General features: G+C 48.2%; 1 protein-coding gene across 5 annotated transcripts in view; it reads left to right on the top strand.

The window, feature by feature from the left end:
• The window catches only part of ZC3H7B (zinc finger CCCH-type containing 7B), a 624,860-nt gene that overhangs the window by 551,767 nt on the left and 59,281 nt on the right, over positions 1 to 13,812 (top strand). For all 5 annotated transcript variants that reach the window (XM_077452416.1, XM_077452411.1, XM_077452410.1 and 2 more), the window contains 2 exons: positions 635 to 768; positions 869 to 1,032. In XM_077452416.1, coding sequence (XP_077308542.1) covers positions 635 to 768; positions 869 to 1,032 — 298 coding nt within the window. The remainder of the gene's footprint in view (positions 1 to 634; positions 769 to 868; positions 1,033 to 13,812) is intronic.

Raw genomic sequence — 13,812 nt, 5'->3', positions numbered from 1 at the left:
TGTCCATTTCTCTTGTAGTCAACAATGCAGTATAACCCTATGTTTTAGGCAGTGTGCTTAAAGCGGGACTATACTGGGGAAAAAAATATTAAAAGCCAGCAACTATAAATACTACAGCTGCTGACTTTTAATAAATGGACACTCACCTGTCCCGGGGTCCAGCGATGCCGAGGCCGACCGATCGCTCGGCTCTCGGCTGCTGCCGCCACCATTCTAGGTGAGGGAATCAGGAAGTGAAGCGAATCGGCTTCACTTCCCGGTTCCCTACTGCACATGCGCGAGTCGCGTAGCGCAATAGGAATTGTTCGCGCTGTCTCTGGGACCCGTGTGTGTCCCAGCAGACAGCGCGGCAGGACAGGAAGAGGCATAGACTCCCACGGGAGTCTATGCCCGGAAGTGGGTGTAAATACCTGTCTTTGACAGGTATCTCCACCAGCCTCCCCCCTGAAAGGTGCCAATTGTGACACCGGAGGGGGGGGAGGGTTCCGATCAGCGGAAGTTCCACTTTAGAGTGGAACCCCACTTTAAATCGACTTGGAGAAGAGAATTTTACAATAATTGCAAAAATCCAACCATTTCTAGGAAGATTCTATTCACTCTAACTTTGAATTATGGCTTTACTCTTTCTTGTCAGTGCTGGATCTGCAGCAGCTTTTTGACATGTGCAATAAGAGCAACAGCACAGCAGAGAAACCTGGGAAGCCAACAGGAGTCCAGAAAGATACAGAAAAACAAATTCTGATGCCAACGGATTATGCTGATCTTATGGTAAAATGTTTCTCATTCAAGTGATTTAGGTTGTTGGCAAACAATCAGATATTTCTGTAGGCTTTGTCATGTTTAATCTGTTTTTCAATATTCCTTAAAGGCTGGCTTCCACTGCTATCTCTGTGGAAAGAACAGCAATAGTGAGAAGCAGTGGCGGAAACACATTCAATCAGAGAAGCATAAGGACCGTGTGTTCACCTTGGAAAGTGAAGACAGTCCTTGGAAGTATCGCTTCCCAGCAGGGGAGTTCAAGTTATGTGAGAGGTGAGTGTGCAAATAATGTTCTAAGCCTACCCCAAACCTTTATGATGTATGGAAATTGGAGGTTTTGAACAGCTAGACCCCAGGTTTATTTTAACTGCCCCATGGGAAGTTTCTTTGTATAAGGAAGCTTCAGTGAGATGGCTAGGAAGGCACTTATGTGCCACCGTTGGCCCATTGGTTCATTGTGTCAGAAGAAAAACCACACCAAACAAGTGAAGACAAATATAATTATTGTCCAACTGGAGCACTCAGAATGTGGTGCAGCTGTGCATGGTAGCCAATCAGTTTTCTAACTTCAGCTTGTTCATCTAAGCTTTGATAATAAAACATGGAAGCTGATAGGTCTCCATGCAGAGCTGCACCCGATTTTGCATGCTCCAGTTTTAGTACCTTTTGCGTTCTCTTTTAATTGCAGCTTTTTATGCATAGACATATCTACATAGATCTCAATATGTCCAGCCACAGATTCAGCAGTATCTACTGACAGTTTAACTCAGGAACAGAAGTTGAATCCAATGCAATCTTACTTCACAAGTTACATCACAATAGGGTGTTTTCCATTTTTTTGAGATCTAAGAGGACAATGACTTACTTTCTAAACCTAGCTTCTGTGTTTAGCAGAAACCATTTGAGGGACATAAGAAAATTAGGCAGTGTCTAACTAGAACTGCAAAAGCTAGTGTAAAACAAAGGGAAAGCAGGGAACATGCCAAATGCACACAATAAAATTTGTAGTCGTGCAGAACTGCCACTGCATGTAAGTAGTTCCCACAAAATGCTAACATAATATATCGATGACCGTAAAATACGTATCGGTGTGACATAACACTTCCTACCTGAAATAGACAAGCATGCAAATGTAATAATACGCAAGTCTGTAAGAAAGGTAGTGTTAGGTGAATCCCTAGAATAACCAATTTTTGTGTCAGACACTACAATATATGTCAAAACCTCAAGTAACCCAATTCTAATCCTCTGGATAAACAGAACAAGTTATCAAGTTGAAATTTTGATGTCATTGAGCAGTTTTTCAAGATATCAGGTCACTTCTCCGAAGGTGGGGAAACTTGCATGGTCTCATGTATCAGCTAAAAAGTCTCTCTCGTTTGTTAAGGAAATTCCTTGACAAGTCTAGAAGACTCCATGTGAAAAAGGGGATGTTCATGCACAATGACTTTGAGCTTCTTATGCCTTCCTTTACTGGCAGAAATCCAAGCATGAGGCTTGAGCTGTCATATATATCAGTTTGAATCTTGAGAGACAAATCTGCAGCTAGGTTGTAGGTTTGATCATTTGACAAGTGTAGCCTAAGTGGTGGTAGAACTAGCCTAGGTTTGCAGCTGGTTGTCTGTGAGCAACTTGAATATGTAGATTCAGTAGTGAAGTAGATAGTTAAATAGGTTGAAAAAAAAGACACTAGTCCATCTATCAACCAATAAAAAACAACACGCACACAAAGAGCGTACATATTATTCTATAACCATTGTTTTATCCAGACAAAGGCAAAAAAAAAAAAAGCATGATACAATTCACTCCAGTGGGGGAAAAAAATTCCTTTATGCACTAGAACCAGTTCTTGAGGGGGGTCTATTCCACATTTTCACCATTTTTACTGTGAAGAAGCCTTTTGGTATGTGAAGGTTAATTCTCTTTTCCTCCAGACGTAAAGGGTGCCCCATTGTCCAATGTAAAGACCTGAACATGAATAACACTACACCATGTTCACTATATGAACCACTGATGTACTTTCTCCAGTTTGCCGATATCCTTTTTGTAAACTGGTGCCCAAATTTGAATGGCATCCTCTAGATGAGGTCTTGATTGTGATTTGTACAAGGTAAATTTATGTTGTCTCCTTGCCTGGAGTCTGTACCTTTTTGTTAATGCAAAAAAGTATTTTGGTAGCTTTAGAAACAGCCGCTTGCGGTTGTTAAAGTGGAAGTAAACCCCTCTATCGTTTTCAGTCAAGGAAGCTGCCATCTTGGCCTCTGATTCTTCAACTGCCATAATGCTGCACATGTGATCAGTTATGAAACCAGCCATTGGATGGTTTGAAAGTTCGGTTGAGAGCACAACCAAAGTGAAAGTTGGCATTTCCGGCATGCCGGGAATGTAAGTGTTTTTTTAAACTGGGTTTACTACCGCTTTAAGTCTATGATCTACCAGAACGCCCAGATCCTTCTCCACCATTCACTACTCCAGCTGTTCTAGTGTGTATGATGCATGTTTTTACCCTTCAAGTGCATAATTTTACATTTATCAACATTAACTACCTCAATACTGGGCACTTTCACCCCTTCCTTCCCAGACCAATTTTCAGCTTTCCATGCTCTCGCACTTTTAAGGTTGAACATATTTTTATTTCCAAGATCAATGAAAGTTCAGTAATACAAAATTACAAAATTACAAAAATACACAAGTACTGAGGTACATAAATATGGAGAACCTCATGTGTAACATAACTTGTTAACATCCATTTTTAAACACATACAGAGGGAGGAATAGGTTGACAGGGAGGTCAGGGAGCAGGGGGGTGGGAAGGGAGAAGGGGAAAAGCAAGGTAGACAGGAACCCTAGAGATGGTGAGCGCTTGAGAACACAGAAACAAGGTGTGGGCCCCATATCCCTGTGGCATCTGCAATTACTGGTGGGGATAATATCAGGGAACTTAGGGCCCAATACCCTGTGACAGTGAAAAATATAAAAAAAATTACAACAGATACCATACGTCTTGTGGCATAACTGCAATAAATGCAATAAACTTTGTCAACCCCCGGAAGAATCTCAGGGCAGTGTTCTAACGGCTAACATAGATTGTCTCAAGGAAGGGGAGGGGAGAGGAGAAAGAGCCAGTAAAAATGGGTATGTATGGGCAACCAAGAGAGCCGACATCTGAGCCGTGTGGCCCTCTAGATGGTTTTCAAAATAAACACTTAAGTTCAGCTCGAATTGCCTCCTGAGCGTAAACCATCTAGGAAGCTTAGCGAGGCTGAGTGATGGCGCCATATAGACCACAGGGTGACGAACTTGTCATACCTGTCATCAACCTTCGCCTGTAGTTCCTCCATGACCATCATATCATTAAGAATGTCGACCCAGCCAATTACAGACGAGGTACGATCTTTTTTCCAATAAAGGGTGATGTTGTGGCGGGCAGTGGAAAGAAGGAATCTAAGGAGGCAATTTTTGTGCGATTTTTATGGAGCCCGGTATGATGGACAGGAGAGCAACCAAGGGCGAAGGGGACATGGCAGTTTGATACATAGCATTATACGTCTCAAAGACCTTATCCCAGAAAGGACGGACCATGATACATTCCCACCATATGTGAAGAAATGTTCCTTTTGCTCCGTGGCACCTCCAGCACACATCCGTTGATCCGGGGAACATCTTGTGCACCGAGACTGGAACTCTGTACCACCGTGACAACAGTTTGTAATTCTTCTCCTGAGTGAATCCTGATCTGGAGGATTGATGGGTAAGTATAAAGGCTGTATGCCATTGTGTTGGGGTAATCTCTGCGGACCACTTGTTAGTGTATATAGGAAGAGAGGTGTAGGTGAATGATTGGATCTCCTTATAAAGAAGAGATAGAGTATGTTTAGGAGTGTGGGGGAGGGTGCAAAATTCCTCAAACAGGGTGAGCGGCCTATGGATATTACCGGAGATATGTAGCGATTTACAAAATTGGTTTAGGGATCGCTTGGAAAGCCAGTCCAAGCTGGACGAGGGTAATGATGTTGACGGGTCCCTTAGGTGACCTGTGGAAGGGTGAACAAATTGATTAGCCGTGGGCCAGTCCTCTCTATGGAATGCCCCAGCATGGGTTGCTGAGAGGAGAGTGGGTAGGAGTGCATTATCAAAGAGGGGGGGAGAGAGGGCAGGGGTCCGTAGACAGGCCCAGTTTACAAGACACTTCATACCATTTGGTCAGAACCTGTGACCGTTAGTGGAGAAATCTGTCGAAGCGAGCGAAATTTAGCGTGGTGTCCCCATAAAAGGGCTCTAAAATCAATTGGGATCATGTCTTGTTCAATAGCTACTGAGTGTTTAGACAGGGGTCTCGGGAACCATTCCAGGAGTCTGGATAATAAGGACGCCGTGTGATACAATTGAAAGTCGGGTAAGCCAGTACCACCTCTAAGCTTGGGGGCACAGAAGACTTTGTTTCAGTCTGGGAGGGTGGTTTAGCCATATAAATTTGATTATCGAAGAGCGGAGGGAGAGGAAGAAAGCCCTGAGGAGAAGTATGGGAAGTGTTTGAAACAAATATAAAACTTTGGGCAGTATATCCATTTTAATGGCGTTCATCCTCCCCCACCAAGTAAGTTTCAGTTTGTGCCACGATTCGAGAGAGCGCCTAAGGTTAGTCAACAGTGGGCTAAAGTTCAAGGAGTAGATGTCCTGTTGGTCCCTAGGGATTGCAGTCCCTAGGTATTTAACTGAACGCGATTGCCACCGGAACGGATATTTTCCTTGGAGGGCCGTCAATTCCTGCTGGGGTAAAGAAATGTTTAGGGCTTCCGTTTTTGTGATGTTAAGTTTGAAATTACTGTAGCTACCAAAGCGGTCTAACTCCGCCAGAATGAGCGGTATGCTAGTGTGGGGCTTCGTGACGTACAGAAGTAAGTCATCGGCATAGAGTGACAGCTTGCGGGGAGCCGCGGGAGTGGGAATACCATGAATAGAAGCATTGTTAGGTATAGCCTGTGCCAGGTGTTCCACCGTTATTGCGAACAACAAGGGCGAAAGAGGGCAGCCCTGTCTTGTACCATTGCTAATATGGAATGGTGCGGACGATTCCCCGTTAGCTGAAACTCGAGCGGTAGGTTGGGAGTACAGGGCCATGACCTTCAAGAGTAATTTGGGACCTAAGCCTATTTGTTGCAGGGATGCTTTGAGGAACTGCCAGCTCACCCTGTCGAATGCCTTTTCAGCGTCGCAGGCCAAGAGGCAGGTAGGAATATTATGTTCTTTAGCATAAGAAATTAGGTGGAGTGTTTTCGTGGTGTTGTCCCAGGCCTCTCGGCCCGGGACAAACCCCACTTGGTCCCCATGTATCAAAGAATGGGGGCTAAGCGTGTGGCAATTATTTTAGCATAAAGCTTCAGGTCGACGTTCAATAAAGATATAGGGCGATAGTTACCACAAAGTGTGTGATCTTTCCCGGGTTTGGGGATCACCACTATTTGGGCTTGCAGAAGTGCGATGGATAGTGGGTGATTGTCGTCTACCTCCTCAAATGCCTTTGCCATCAGTGGGGCTAATTGTTGGGCGTGTTGCTTGAAAAACAGAGGTGTGTAGCCGGCAGGGCCAGGGCTTTTGCCCTTCTTAAGCCCTTTTATGGCATTTAAAAAGTCAGACGTGGTTAGTGGTTGTTCCAGGTCTGCTTCCGTTTCTGGGGTTATCCGAGGTAATGCCGTGTCTTGTATATATTGTAAGAGGTCCAATTGCGAGGAGGGGGTGGGCGCGTTGGCTGCTGGGAGGTTGTATAGAGATGAGTAAAAGTCACGGAAATCCGAAACTATTTCCGAGTTTTTGGAGTGTTTTACGTGGGCGGGGGATATAAGGTGGGAGATATTTTGTCTACGTTGTTGGGGGTGGATTGTGCGAGCTAGGTGTCTCCCGCATTTGTTTGCGTGAGCATAGTAGACATGTCTGCCCTTAGTACAGGCAATCGCAGAGCGTTCCGTGAATATCTGTTTGAGGTCCCTACGTGCGTTAGAGAGTTCTGCCAGTGTCCTAGAGTCCAGGGAATGTTTATGGGAATCCTCGAGAGTAGATATCAGTGTGAACAGTCGGCTAAGTTCGGCAGTGCGGGCTTTTTTTAATCTAGAACCATGCTGTATCAAAATGCCTCATAGAACACATTTAAGTGCCTCCCATTTGGTTAGATTAGAGGTTTCATCATGAGCATGGGTCAGATTAAACTCCGTGATCGCCACGTTTATCGCCGCGTTGCAAACAGTCATGCAGGAGGTTGTTATTCAGTCTCCAGGAGTTGTGTCTAGGGAGGTGTGGGGGTCTCCCTAGTGTCAAATGCATCGAGGCATGGTCAGACCAGATTTTCAGGCCGATCTCGCAGGTAGGGTCACAGTCCAACATTGATTGGGAGACTAGAATATAGTCGAGCCGGCTGTAGGAGTTATGTGCAGGGGAGTAGTAAGTGTAATCCCGCTCAGACGGGTGGAGTACCCACCATAGGTCTACAAGGGACAGGTCTTTCAGAGTGGAGCGTATATTAGTCAGTGTGGAAGGTGGTATGTTTGACTTACCAGTGGATGAGTCCAGTCTCGGTACTAACGGTACGTTCAGATCACCTCCAAGGATCAAATTGTGAGTTCCAAATACACGGAGGCGGGATGCCACGGAGGAAAGAAATCGGTACTGATTCTGGTTAGGAAAATAAACATTAACAATGGTTAAAACAGTTTGTTGAACCTGTAGTTTGAAAAACACATATCTACCTCTAGGGTCTATTTCCTGATCAAGTACGGTTGGGTTAAAGGAATTATGGAAGGCCACGGAGGCCCCCCTTGTTCTAGCGCCAGGATTGGTGCTGTGAAACCAAGTCGGGTAGCGTTTGTCGGAGATGGAAGGGAGTTTATCTGACCTGAAATTAGTTTCTTGCAGTAATAAAATTAGCGTTTTAGCTTTGTGAAAGTGGTGTAGAAGCTGTCTACGTTTCCCTGGGGTGTTGAACCCTCTACAGTTGAGAGAGGAGATTTTGATTTCTAAGGGAGACATAGCAAGAGGGGGGGACAAGAGGGGGGTGCTAGGGTTCCTGTCAAGGGAGTCGGAGGAGGTAGCCTCCAACTTGAGAAGCAAAGGGTCAGTAAGTGGAGTGTAGGTTCAGGAAAGGGGAGGGTGTCAAGAAAAATAATGAGTTACCACCTCCAGCAGAGGGGCCTGGTACTAACATCCAGAGGAAGCACACATGGGCACCGTCACCCTCAGGAGGGCCCCGGTGAGCCCGTGTGAATATGTTGGGATATGGTGCCCTTGGGCAGGGTAGGTAGGGCGCAGTCAAACCACACCCTCTAGTGTTCAATAGGGAGAAGGGGAATGAATACTACGCAGTATTTCTAAGAAATATCAAGAAACAGAGGCAATAAAGACTCTGCACGCCCTAACGTGGGGAACGTGGTAAGGCGATTCTCAGGGGCTCCGCCCCAACATAACAAAACAAACAAAAAAATGCTTGTCTAAAGCGCACAGCACAGTGCATTGAAGGAGCTTAAACCAATAGTTAACAGTGCAAACTTAGTAACAAAGTGACTGAATTACAGCCCATGTCCTTGTTCAAAGTAGGTACCCGACCGTGGCTTAAGTGGCCAACAGAGGGGCCTATGTCGAGTTTAGCTTTCCAAAGAGTTGGCAGAAACAGGTAGAACTAGTAGGCAGGGAGGTAGTCCTGTAGAGAAGGCAAAGCTTCTCAGGATGGAACGTATCCTCAGAGTTCATTGGCCAGTCCAATGGTCTCCTAGAAAAGGAGAGGAGGAATCACCCTCCGTCGGCCACTGTGAAAAGGAGGGCCAGGACTTCAAAACAACAACCGCAAAGGAAAAAACTCAAGGGGGGGAGGGCCCCCATAAAAAGGGGGCAAGGGAATCAACCCGGTGGAGATTTAGATGTACGAGATCTGGATCTCTTCTTCCTGGATTGCTTTTCCCATCTAGGGGCTTTAGGGAACCCTGGAGTGGCCGCTTCCAATGGCCAGTCTGGAATCCTAATCTGCGGCAGTTCAAATACACCTAGGAAGTTAGGTAAATCTCCCAGCGTGCGAAAGGTGGCTGATTTACCCCCGTGGGATGCAAACAAGTGGAAAGGGAAGCCCCATCTGTATTTAATTTGCTTGGAGTTGAGTGCATCCGTAAGCGGTTTCAGGGCTTTCCGCATAAGTAGAGTCTGCCGTGAGAGATCTGTCAAAAGCATGATGGGAGAGCCATTAAACAAGATGGATTCCTGATTCCGGGTGGCCTGCATGATTTCAGACTTGGTATGAAAAAAGTGAATGCGGCAGATAATGTCTCTGGGGTAAGCGGGGTTGGGGTTGCGGGGGCCCAGGGATCTGTGAATTCTATCAATTTCCAGGTGATCTTCCTTAGGTTTGTTCAGTAGCTGATTAAACATTGTAGTGGCTGCTTTAGCAAGGTCCTTGTTTTCAACTGATTCGAGTACCCCTCGGATGCGAATATTATTGCGGCGACTTCTGTTCTCTTGGTTGTCGAGACCGTAAAAGAGTTGTTGGATCTGATTTGTATGTTCCTTGTAGGAAGTGATCATGTTCAATGATTCTGGTCACAGACTCCTCCACAGTAGCTTCAATATCATCAAAGCGCTGTCCTATATCGTGGCGTAGGTCAGTGATTTCACGCTTATAGGAGCGCTGTAGCCTGTTGATGTAGGCCTCAATGTCCCCTTTAGTGGGGAGGGCTTTAATGTAACTCTCCATATCCCATGTCCCTGGCTGAGTGTGTGGTTGGGGCGGAGGGCTCCCGGGACACTGCGGGCTGTGGGGGCTCAGATTCCCTGGCCCGGGGGATTGCGGTGAGGAAGGGGAGGGTGCAGGTTGCTGAGCGAGTACCTGTGAGGCAGTGAGGGCCACTTGTGCTGCCGCCGCGCGGGTCGCCGCCATCTTGGAAGCCGGCGTGGTCCGGCCTGCGGGACCTTTCGTGGCGAAATAACTGCAGATTTCCCTGGATTTGTGGTTCCCGAGGTACGGGGGGTGTCTCCGGTCCCTCTCCTGCTCATGTGGAAAGGCTGTGAGGCGATGGATCGCTGTGCTGTGCGCCGTTCCGTGGTGTGAAACGGGAGCTGAGATCTCAAGCTGCCGTCTCCTCCATGCGCCAAGCCACGCCTCTCTCGCACTTTTAAAGTGGTTTTCCAACCTAAAGTGGAAGTTCCGCTCATCTCATCCCTCCCTCCGGTGCCACAATCAGCACCTTTCGGGGGGAGGGGGGTGCAGTTACCTGGATAATCCAGGTATCTGCACCCACTTCTGGGGCAGACCGCCGCAGATGCCCCCCCCTTGTGTTCTGGGAAACGCACCGTTCCCAGGACACAGCGGTGACCAGCGGAGATGCGCAGCGCGACATGCGCATTAGGGAACCGGGCAGTGAAGCCGCAATGCTTCACTTCCTGATTCCCTGAAGAGGATGGCGGCGGGGGCAGCAGAGAGACGAGCAATCGCTCGTCGTCTGCCACCGACATCGCTGGACCCTGGGACAGGTAAGTGTCCATTTATTAAAAGTCAGCAGCTGCAATATTTGTAGCTGCTGGCTTTTAATATTTTTTTTTTTAAGGTGCAGAACCGCTTTAATGATAATGTACACGGTACCCAAATTAATTTTTCTCTTATATTCACCGACCGACACAGCTCCTCTCTGTAACTAAGTGGGTTTGTTGGCCTGCCATTAGGAGAACTAGGCAAAATTGTAGCACAATACACAGAATTGTCAGTACCGCCTAGGGGGCGGACCCTGTGCTAACAACCCTCCCTGCTGCCCCAGCAGTCTCCGTTTTATTTTGCCTAGTGAAGGAGAATGACCTAGGAACCCTGCGGGCCCTTTGGTCCATTTTTTGATGCAGGATTGATGCTTTTGCGCAAGATGAAAGATCCTGGGATCTTCTATCAACTGCCGGCTGGGTGACAGGCTGGTTGAGTTATCCTTGTAGTCCCCCCCAGTCCGGCCATTGAGCATGTGCAGGTCGCAGCTAAGGCTCGGCAGGCCACGACATACCTCGACATACTTCGACATACCTCAGCTCCAGAGGTGGTCGGTGAGCTTCAATGCTACGGGGTATACATATGACCGGGCTACTGATGTCTGGATCACAGTATACTGGGCCAGCAGCCACCCTATAACTGCGCAGGAGTGGGTCTGTGATGGAATGTCCCCCAGCTCTTCAGTACTGGTAAGTATGGCTCTCCCTCCTCAGGGGGGTTGAGCAACTGGGCATTCCCTGGGAGGTTGATTCAGGGGCCACCTCACCTCCTTCTCTTCTCTCCCATGTCCCTATCTTCCCTCCTTCCCCCCCCCTTTGGGGGGGGGGGCGGCTGCATGTGCTGCGGGCAGGGTGTGCATGAGGTTCGCTGGGTCTCTCACCTGTAGGGGGGTCTGTGCGGCTAGCGATGGTCCTGGTCCCGGTGTGGGGGGTCCCAAAAGGTGTCTGTGTGAGTAAGGTATTCTTGCTGGTTGAAGGCAGCACTGTTTAGTATTTTTCTTGTCACCGCATGGCGCTGTCTGGCCGCCATTTTGGCTGAGGGCAGAGCAGGTTCCCAATGTGAGTCTCAGCGGCCATTTTCTATGAGATTTTTCTATTAGTTGCATTGGCGGCCATTTTTTTTTTTAAGCCTGTGCGCTCTTTTCACCGCAGTTCTCTTGTGACAGCATTACATGTGCTCTCACATGCTGTTTCCTGTGCCCACTGTGTATACAGGACACTGGATGGCCATTTCCTGAGCGCTGATGCAAGCTCTGCAGATCGTTTCTCCGCTATTTTCTACAGCTGCTGCCGACACCATTTCCTCACTCTGCACTTGGGTAACCTCCTGGGGACTACAGACACGGCTAGTAACCATCACAGAATGCCCCAGGGTGGCGAGTTTGGCGGTAGGAACCCCCCCTTCCCCCCCCCCCTAGGCGGCAGCAGCAGGAGGGTGGGACCCTCACTGCCCTAAGTTCCCTTTGCAGGTGGCAGACAGGGTAGGGTCAGCATGGCTTCAGAAACTGGTGTTTCTTCCCCCGAAATCCAGTCTATTGCAACCGGGTCGCCTGCGGATAGCGCTGTGCCCATGGACACCCTAACGGCAGTCCTTAACTCTTGTTGCTAAAATAGAGGCGGTGCATGGAAGGAAAGGTGCACGTAAAAGGCCCCTGCCCCCCCCCCCCATCCTCCTGGGGAGAGCTCTGATGCAGACTCGGGCCCTGCTGCGGCTGGTGACCCCTGCTCTGACCTATCAGACAAAGCTGACCAGGACCATTCGGACAGCGAGGATGATTCCCCGTCCAGGTCCAGGCACGACAAAGTGCTTGTTGGAGCACTTATCACAGCTGTGCGTGATACCCTGAAGATCCAGGAGCCAGCGGATCCCTCTGCTGATGTCTCGGTCCCTTTTGGGTCCCGCAAGCCAGCACGTTCATCTAAGGTGTTCCTGTATTTGACTTATTTTGACAAGTTCATCTACAGGGAATGGGGTCGGCCGCAAAGGACCTTTTCGGTCCCCAAAAACATGGTGGTGCGTTACCCCTTTGAGGAAAGCCTTCTCAAGAAATGGTCGGCTCCTCCGGTCGTGGACCCCCAGTATCTAGGTTAAATAAAAATTTCTGCGTTTGGCAGTTGGGGAAACACAATACCAATTTGTAGCTCTTCCCTATGGCCTGGCATCAGTCCCCCGAGTCTTTACCAAAGTACTGGCTCCGGTATTGGCTTTGCTGCGACAATGCGTGATCACGATCGTGGGTTACCTAGACGACCTCCTCCTGAGAGCATCTTCCACCTCAGAATTAGAGGAGGATGTGGCGATCACCATGCAGACTCTGCGAGAATTTGGGTGGCTGTTGAACCTAAAGAAGTCGGTGATTGTACCGACCCAGCGTCTGGAGTACCTAAGTTTACTATTGGACTCCAGGGAAGCGAGGGTCTTTCTCCCCTCAGACAAATTGCAGACTCTCAGATCGGCAGGCAAACTACTGATGAACCGCAAGTGGTCGTCGCTTCGCTTTTGCATGCGAGTACTGGGGCTCATGGTAGCCTCCTTTGAGGCAGTACCTTATGCCCAGTTCCACACCAGAGTCCTGCAGAAGGAGATTTTGACAAAATGGGACAAATCTCTGTTGTCCCTGGATCGGCAGATCCAGGTGAGCCAGCCAATCAAGGACTCTCTGATCTGGTGGTTGAGGTCCCCAGTGATTCAGTCCGGAAAATCATTCCTTCCTCTGAAATGGACGGTGATCACTACGGACACCAGACGCAGGTGCCACTACGGGGAGCTGCCTGGTGTTATAAGAATCTCCCAGCCCATATGAAGAGACATCCCCTGATGGGGACGACCCTCCGGGTGGGATCACAGCTATACTCAAGAGTCACTGTCCACACCTACTTCTCCGCTATATCCTATTATAGGGAACCTGCAATTCTCTCCAGGGCTAGACACCCAACTTTTGAAGGCCATGTCCAGTAGACAGTGCACACAAGCACGACACTTCCGGGCGCATGGGGACTGGCCGTCCATAGAGACGCTCTGTAACACATCGGGACCCTATAAACTAGCCTTTTGGACCGCGGTCCAACTTAGACACTTTCTTAGGGCTCTCCAGAACCCCCTGCGATTTGACGAACCATTGACCGACTTTGAGGAATACTGCTCTGGTACCGGGGTGCTTCCGAGAACACTGTCCACAATGTACAACCTTCTTATCACACCTGTGGACGACGCTCATTTGACATTCCTGACAAAATGGGAGGGGGAACTGAACTGTAAATTTACTCCGAGCCAGACTCAAAGTATTTTAACATTGGCCCTAAAGTCTACCATCTGCACGAACATACAGGAAACGAACTACAAACTTCTAACGAGATGGTACTTAACCCCTCAGGCTCTACACTCTTTCTATCCGAACGTCTCTGCGTTTTGTTGGAGATGTGGACAAGAGCAGGGCACATTGTTACATATATTTTGGTCATGTTCGAAGTTGTCTCACTTTTGGTCCACGGTCAGGACCGTTATTCAAAAGTTTACGGAATACAATGTCCCCAATGACCCGGCCTTCTTCC

The sequence above is a fragment of the Lithobates pipiens genome, unplaced genomic scaffold (genome assembly GCF_037356315.1).
Source record: "Lithobates pipiens isolate NorthernLeopardFrog02 unplaced genomic scaffold, aLitPip1_a1.2 Scaffold_23, whole genome shotgun sequence".
Classification (NCBI taxonomy): Eukaryota; Metazoa; Chordata; class Amphibia; order Anura; family Ranidae; genus Lithobates; species Lithobates pipiens.
Note: the sequence above shows the minus strand (reverse complement) of the source record. Positions and strands in the feature narration are given on the sequence as shown.